The sequence below is a fragment of the Nerophis ophidion genome, linkage group LG29 (assembly GCF_033978795.1).
Source record: "Nerophis ophidion isolate RoL-2023_Sa linkage group LG29, RoL_Noph_v1.0, whole genome shotgun sequence".
Lineage (NCBI taxonomy): Eukaryota > Metazoa > Chordata > Actinopteri > Syngnathiformes > Syngnathidae > Nerophis > Nerophis ophidion.
This window is the reverse complement of record NC_084639.1, coordinates 20,786,135-20,794,423: the sequence shown is the minus strand read 5'-3', so window position 1 is coordinate 20,794,423 and position 8,289 is coordinate 20,786,135. Positions and strand designations below refer to the sequence as shown.

At 35.9% G+C, this 8,289-nt stretch overlaps 1 protein-coding gene across 5 annotated transcripts in view; it reads left to right on the top strand.

Moving 5' to 3' along the window:
* ldb2a (LIM domain binding 2a) overlaps positions 1–8,289 on the top strand; it is a 233,687-nt gene that overhangs the window by 59,023 nt on the left and 166,375 nt on the right. For all 5 annotated transcript variants that reach the window (XM_061891680.1, XM_061891679.1, XM_061891678.1 and 2 more), the window contains exon 2: positions 6,468–6,570. In XM_061891680.1, coding sequence (XP_061747664.1) covers positions 6,468–6,570 — 103 coding nt within the window. The remainder of the gene's footprint in view (positions 1–6,467; positions 6,571–8,289) is intronic.

Below are 8,289 nucleotides of genomic sequence, written 5' to 3'. Positions count from 1 at the left end.
CTATATCTTTAAAAGTATTTCGTGTGTGTGTGTGTGTGTGTGTGTGTGTGTGTGTGTGTGTGTGTGTGTCCACAACTTGTCTTTTAGTAGTAAGTAAACAAACAAAGACTCCTAATTAGTCTGCTGACATATGCAGTAACATATTATGTCATTTATACACCTATTATTTTGTCTACATTATGAGGGACAAACTGTAAAAAATTGATTATTAATCCACTTGTTCATTTACTGTTAATATCTGCTTATTTTCTGTTTTAACATGTTCTATCTACACTTCTGTTAAAATGTAATAATCACTTATTCCTCTCTTCTTTGATACTTGACATTAGTTTTGGATGATACCACACATGTAGGTATCGATCCGATACCAAGTAGTTACAGGATCATACATTGGTCATATTCAAAGTCCTCATGTGTCCAGGGACGTATTTACTGAGTTTTTAAACATATTATGAATTTAAAGAAAAAAAAAAACATTTTGAGATGCTAAAAAATGTCGACGTAATCATAGTAGTATCGACTAGATATGCTCCTGTATTTGGTATCATTACAGTGGATATCAGGTGTAGATCCACCCATGGCGTTTGTTTACATTGTGACGCCGATGAGCTTTTGTATCCTTCTATAATGTGTAGTGTAGCATGTTTAACTATTCTTCATCCTCCAGTGATAATACTACTTGTAAAAGACTTATATTGTCACCACGGTGGCGAGGATTAGTGATTTAGAAGTAGATATAACACTGCGGATGGATGTTAGCTTTTTTTTAACGATCTTTATATTTTATACCAAAATGCGTCTGTTTTCCCTTTTCTGTCTACACACTGTCTGCTTGTATGATGGACAAACTGTAAAAAATGGATTATTAATCCGCTTGTTCATTTACTGTTAATATCTGCTTATTTTCTGTTTTAACATGTTCTATCTACACTTCTGTTAAAATGTAATTATCACTTATTCTTCTCTTCTTTAATACTTTACATTAGTTTTGGATGATACCACACATGTAGGTATCGATCCGATACCAAGTAGTTACAGGATCATACATTGGTCATCTTCGAAGTCCCCATGTGTCCAGAGACGTATTTACTGACTTTATAAACATATTACGAATTTTAAAATAATAAAAAAATATTTTGAGATGCTAAAAAATGAGTGAGATTTTCGCCTGAAAAATTGGTTTAAACAGCTAGCATGCTAATGTTGGTATGCTATTGTGCTAATTTTAGCATACTAATAGCTAGAATGTCTCAGGTACCAAGTCAAGGCATACTTATGTAAACATTAGCTAAGAATAAAAGCTAGCAAGTGTCAAGTACCAAGCTACATTATGTGTTGGGATTTTCGGCTGCAAAATTGGCTAAAACAGTTAGCATGCTAATGTTAGTATCCCAGCGTGATAACAGCTACAATGTGTCAAGTACCAAGTCACTACAAAGCATACACATGTAAAAATTAGCTAAAAAAAAAAAAAAGTTAGCATGCGTTAGCATGTGTCAAGTACCAAGCTACATGAGTGTTGAGATTTTGGGCTGCAAGATTTAGCATGCTAAGGTTTTAGGTGGTAAAATTGTCGAGAAAAGCTAGCATGCTTATGTTAAAATGCTAAATGAGTGAGATTTTCGGCTGAAAAATTGGTTAAAACAGCTAGCATGCTAATGTTGGTATGCTAGTGTGCTAATTTTAGCATACTAATAGCTAGAATGTGTCAGATACCAAGTCAAGGCATACACATATAAACATTAGCTAAAATAAAAGTTAGCATGTGTCAAGTACCAAGCCATATGAGTCTTGAGTTTTTAGACTGTAAAATTGTCTGAAACAGTAAGCATGCGAAGGTTTTAAGTAGTAAAATTGGCAGAAAAAGTTAGCATGCTAATGTTAGAATGTTAAATAAGTGAGATTTTCAGCTGCAAAATTTTCTTAAACAGCTAGCATGCTAATGTTGGTATACTAGTGTGCTAATGTCAGCATGCTAATAGCTAGAATGTGGCAGTTACCAAGTCAAGGCATACGCATGTAAAAATTTGCTAAGAATAAAAGCTAGCAAGTGTCAAGTACCAAGCTACATTATGTGTTGAGATTTTCGGCTGCAAAATTGGCTAAAACAGTTAGCATGCTAATGTTAGTATCCCAGCGTGATAACAGCTACAATGTGTCAAGTACCAAGTCACTACAAAGCATACACATGTAAAAATTAGCTAAAAAAAAAAAAAAGTTAGCATGTGTTAGCATGTGTCAAGTACCAAGCTACATGAGTGTTGAGATTTTGGGCTGCAAGATTTAGCATGCTAAGGTTTTAGGTGGTAAAATTGTCGAGAAAAGCTAGCATGCTTATGTTGAAATGCTAAATGAGTGAGATTTTCGGCTGAAAAATTGGTTTAAACAGCTAGCATGCTAATGTTGGTATGCTGTGTGCTAATTTTAGCATACTAATAGCTAGAATGTGTCAGGTACCAAGTCAAGACATATGCATCTAAAAATTGGCTAAAATAAAAGTTAGCATGTGTCAAGTACCAAGCTATACGAGTCTTGAGTTTTTAGACTGCAAAATTGGCTGGAACAGTAAGCATGCGAAGGTTTTAAGTGGTAAAATTGGCACAAAAAAAGTTAGCATGCTAATGTTAAAATGTTAAATAAGTGAGATTTTCAGCTGCAATTTTTTTTTTTAAGCAGCTAGCATGCTAATGTCAGCATGCTAATAGCTAGAATGTGTCAGGTACCAAGTCAAGGCATACGCATGTACAAATTAGCTAAGAATAAAAGTTAGCAAGTGTCAAGAACCAAGCTAGCTTAGTGTTGAGATTTTCCGCTGCAAAATTGGTTAAAACAGTTAGCATGCTAATGTTAGTATCCCAGTCATGCTAACAGAATGTGCCAGGGACCAAGTCAATGTAACGATAAAGCGTATATATGTAAAATTAGTTGAGTTAACATGCTAAATGAGTCTGAGACTTTTGGCTGCAAAATTGACTAAAACAGTTGCTAGCATGCTAACAGTTAAATTGTGTCAAGCACCAAGTCATATGACTATGAGGCATACGCAATGTAAAATTAGCTAAAAGAAAAGTGTGTCCACAACCTACTAAATAGATTTGAGTTGGTAAAATTGGCAAAAAAAAACGTTAGCACGCTAATGTTTAAATGCTAAATGAGTGAGATTTTAGGCTGCAAAATTGGCTTAAACCATTAGCATGCTAATGTTGGTATGCTAGTGTGCTAATGTTAGCATGCTAATAGTTAGAATGTGTCAGGTACCAAGCCATATGACCGAAGCATACGCATGTAAAAATCAGCTTAGAAAAAAGTTAGCATGTGTCAAGTGCCAAGCTACATGAGTGTTGAGATGTTGGGATGCAAAATTTAGCATGCTAAGGTTTTACGCGGTAAAATTGTCGAAAAAATTAGAGTGCTAACGTTAAAATGCTAAGAGTTTGATTTTCAGCTGCACAGTTATCATGGTAATGTTGGTATGCCAATGTGCTAATGTTAGCATGCTAATAGTTAGACTGTGTCAGGTACCAAGTCATATGGTTGAGGCATATGCATGTAAAAATTTGCTTTAAAAAAAAGTTAGCAAGTGTCAAGTACCAAGCTTTACTAATCTTGAGATTTTGGGTTGCAAAATTGTCTAAAAATAGTTAGCATGCAAAGGCTTTTAGTGGTATATTTGGCAAAAAAAAGTTAGAATGCTAATGTTAAAATGCTAAATGAGTGAGATATTCGATTGCAAAATTGGCCTAAACAGTTAGCATGCTGATGTTGGTATGCTAGTGTACTAATGTTAGCATGCTAATAGTGAGAATTTGTCAAGTACCAAGTCATATGACCGAGGCATACGTGCTAACATGCAAAATAAGTCTTGAGATTTTTGACTTCAAAATTGGCCAAAACAGTTGCTAACATGCTATCAGTTTGAATGTGTCAAGCACCAAGTCATATGACTATGAAGCATACGCATGCAAAATTAGCTAAAAAAAAATGTGTAAACAACCGACTATAATGATTCCAAGGTTTTAGGTGGTAAAATTGGCGTAAAAAGTTAGCATGCTAGTGTTAAAATGATAACTGAGTGAGATTTTCGACTGCAAAATTGGCTAAAATAGTTATTATGCTAACGTTAGCATGCCAATGTTATCATGCTAAAACTATAAAGCATATGCTTGCAAAATTAGCTAAAAATAAGATATGTTTCAACAAACGACTAAAATGATTCTAAGGTTTTGGGTGGTAAAATTGGCAAAAAACTTAGCATTCTAATTTTAGTAGGCTAGTATGCCACTGTTATCATGCTAACAGTTAGAATGTGCCACGGACCAAGTCAATGTGACTATAAAACATACATGTGTAAAATTAGCTGAAACAGTTAGAATGCTAATGTTAACATGCTAAATGAGTCTGAGATTTTTGGCTGCAAAATTGGCTAAAAAAGTTGCTAAAATGCTAACAGAATGTGTCAAGCACCAAGTCATATGACTATGAAGGATATGCATGCAAAATTAGCTAAAAAAGAAAAAAGTACCAAGTTACATGAGTGTTAAGATTTTGGGCTGCAAAATTGGCTAAAACCGTTAGCATGCTAATGTTAGTATGCCAGCATGCTGATTTTATCATGCTAAAAGAATGTGCCATGGCCCAAATCAATGTGACTGTATGTGCGTAAAATTAGCTGAAAGAGTTAGCATGCCAATGTTAACATGCTAAATGAGTCTTTGATTTTTGGCAGCAAAATTGGCTGAAACATTTGCCAACATGCTAACAGTTAGAATGTGTCAAGCACCAAGTCATGTGACTATGAAGCATACGCATGTAGAAATTTACTAAAAAAATAAAGTTAGCATGTGTCAAGTGCCAAGCTCCATGAGTGTTGAGATTTTAGGCTGCAAAATTGACGAAAACGATTAGCATGCTAATGTTATCATGCTAACAGAATTTACCAGGGACCAAGTCAATGTGACTCTAAAGCGTATACATGTAAAATTAGCTGAAAGAGTTAACATGCTAAATGAGTCTGAGATTTTTGGCTGCAAAATTGGCTAAAACAGTTGCTAACATGCTAACGGAATGTGTCAAGCACCAAGTCATATGACTATGACTCATAAGCATGCATAATTAGCCCAAAAAAACGTATGTCAACAATCGACTAAAATTATTCCAAGGTTTTAGGTGGTAAAATTGGCGAAAAAAGTTAGCATGCTAGTGTTAAAATGCTAAATGAGTGAGATTTTCGGCTGTAAAATTTGCTTAAACAGTTATCATACTGATTTTGGTATGCTATAGTGCTAATTTTAGCATGCTAATAGCTAGAATGTGTCAGGCACTAAGTCATATGACTGAGGCCTACGCATGTAAAAATTAGGTAAAGAAAAAAAAGAATTTAGCATGTGTCAAGTACTGAGCTATAAGAATCTTGAGGTTTTGGACCGAAAAATATGCTAAAACAGTTAGCATGCAAAGGTTTTAAGTGGTAAAATTGGTGAAAAAGGTCAGCATGCTGATGTTAAAATGCTAAATGAGTGAGATTTTCGATTGCAAAATTGGCTTAAACAGTTAGCATGCTAAAGTTGGTATGCTAGTGTGCTACTGTTCGCATGCTAATAGTTAGTATGCTAAATGACTGAGGCATAAGCATGTAAAAAAAAATAAGTTAGCATGTGTCAAGTACCAAGCTATACAAATCTTCAGATTTTGGGCTGCAAAATTCGCTAAAACAGTTAGCATGCTACTCTAAGTAGGCTAGTATGCCGATGTTATCATGCTAGCAGTTAGAATGTGCCAGGGACCAAGTCAATGTGACTATAAAGCGTATACTTGTAAATTTAGCTGGAACAGATAGAATGCTAATGTTAACATGCTAAACATGTCTGAGATTTTTGGCTGCAAAATTGGCCAAAACAGTTGCTAACATGCTAACAGTTAGAATGTGTCAAGCAGCAATTCATCTGACTATGAAGCATACGCATGCAAAATTAGCTTAAGAAAAGAAAAATAAGTTAGCATATGTCAAGTACCAAGCTACATGAGTTTTGAGATTTTGAGCTGGAAAATTGGCTAAAAGAGTTAGCATGCCATTGTTAGTTAGCATGCTAGTGTTAAAATGCTAAATGAGTGAGATTTTTGGCTGCAAAATGCTTAGGACCGAGGCATACGCATGTAAAAATTAGCTAAAAAAAAAAAAAGTTAGCATGTGTCAATTACCAAGCTATATGAGTTTTGAGATTTTGGGCTGCAAAATTGGCTAAAACAGTTAGCATGCTAATGTTAGTAGGCTAGTTTGCCGATGTTATCATGCTAACAGTTAAAAAGTGCCATTTAGCTGTAAAAGTTAGCACGCTAATGTTAACATGCTAAATGAGCCTGAGATTTTTGGCTGCAAAATTGGCTAAAACAGTTGCTAACTGAGTTCGACACCTGTTGTTGTTTACAATATATTTTATCTTCCATCTGATGTGTTTGTGTTTTGCCAGGAAAGTGACAGTTTGTGGTGGGACGCCTTCGCTAGCGAGTTTTTCGAGGAGGATGCTACGCTAACGCTGTCCTTCTGCCTAGAAGATGGACCAAAGAGATACAGTAAGAAATCACTTGTCACCTGTCAGCTGAACACACTTGCAGACAAGAAATACAAATGTTTGTGTATCGGGCCAAAAAAAAAAAAAAGCTAAAATTTAGCTAGCTTAACTAGCTAGTCTGCTTTTAGCTATCCTCGCCCAGACATGGTAACTCGGGTCAATTAGTCGTACCTTCAAGGTACTCAAAGTGCTTTGACAGTTGTTCCACATTCACCCACTGATGGTGGGAGCCTGGGATCGAACTAGGAACCTTCTAATTGCATGGCCTTTGTTTTAAGTCAAGAAAAGAATCCCGCCCATTTATGTTAGTGCAACAGAGAAAGTGGACTTTGGGGTTTGGATTGTTTTTCCGAGGCAAAGGAAAGTTGGCACGAGCAAGACGTGAGTGTAAGTACATGTTTATTTTCAATACTATAACAAACAAAAGGCGCGCACAAGGGCGGAGAACAAACTTGACTAGAAAACAAAACTAGCACTATGGCATGACTACAAACAAAAAAACGAAACTCAACAACTGTGACATAAAAAAAACCCAAAACTTAGGTGGCATGAGCAGGAGGGAAACTATGGGCAGAGTGATTCGCAGGCATGGCATGTAGGGAGTAGGGGTAAAGTCGCCAGGCTGACTTCCTGGCAACTTCGGGTTTAAATAATAGACATGATAATTGCAAACAGGGGCATGAAATGAGGACAAGGTGAAAATTAAAGCAAACAAGGAAGTGCAGGAACAGGAACTGAGTGTCCAAAAAACAAAACCAAACATGACCAAAACAAAAAATTATCCCACAGACGTGACAATATTTGGTGTTTTATCTTTCATAGTAAATATTGTAAATCTCACTTTCTTGATTTTCATGTACGTTTTTTGGTGTCCCATTCAGTTAAAAACTGTAAAACTCCATTCCGTTTTGCTAGCTTGCTTTGCTAGTATTTCAGCTAGTCCATCCATCTTCTTCCGTTTATCCGAGGTTGGGTCGCGGGGGCAGCAGCCTAAGCAGGGAAGCCCTGTGGCCTCCTACCAGTTGGACGTGCCCTAAACAGCTCCCCTGTGTCTTATAATGTCTAATGCATTTCATTTATTAAAAAATATTCAATATTGTGAATAATATTATTTATAAAAATATAAACAAATTAAGTAATTTAATCTGTGGATTCAGTCAACATGCTAACATGTCAGGTTTGCTTGGTGCTAATTGGAGAAAGAGGCCGAAACCTCCCACTTTCATAAACCGTAACGAGAAGTTTGTGAATGTTTTGACTATTTTTATAATTCAACATTAAATGTAATGTATTAACTTATTTTTCAGACTATACAAATTTCTGAAAACTCGACAGTGCGCCCTATAACCCGGTGCGCCTAATGTACGGAAATTCTGGTTGTGCTTACCGACCTCTAAGCTATTTTATTTGGTACATGGTGTAATGATAAGTGTGACTGGTAGATGGCAGACACACATAATAGATAGGTGTAGACTGCAATATGATGGCAGTCAAACGTAAGAGATACGGTAGATTGCAATATGATGGCAGTCACACATAAGAAATACATGTATAATGTAATATGATGGCAATCACACATAAGAGATATGTGTACACTGCAGTATGATGGCAGTCACACAGAAGAGATACGTGTAGACTGCAATATGATGGCAGTCAGACATACGAGATTCGTGTAGACTGCAATATGATGGCAGTCACACATAACAGATACATGTAGAAT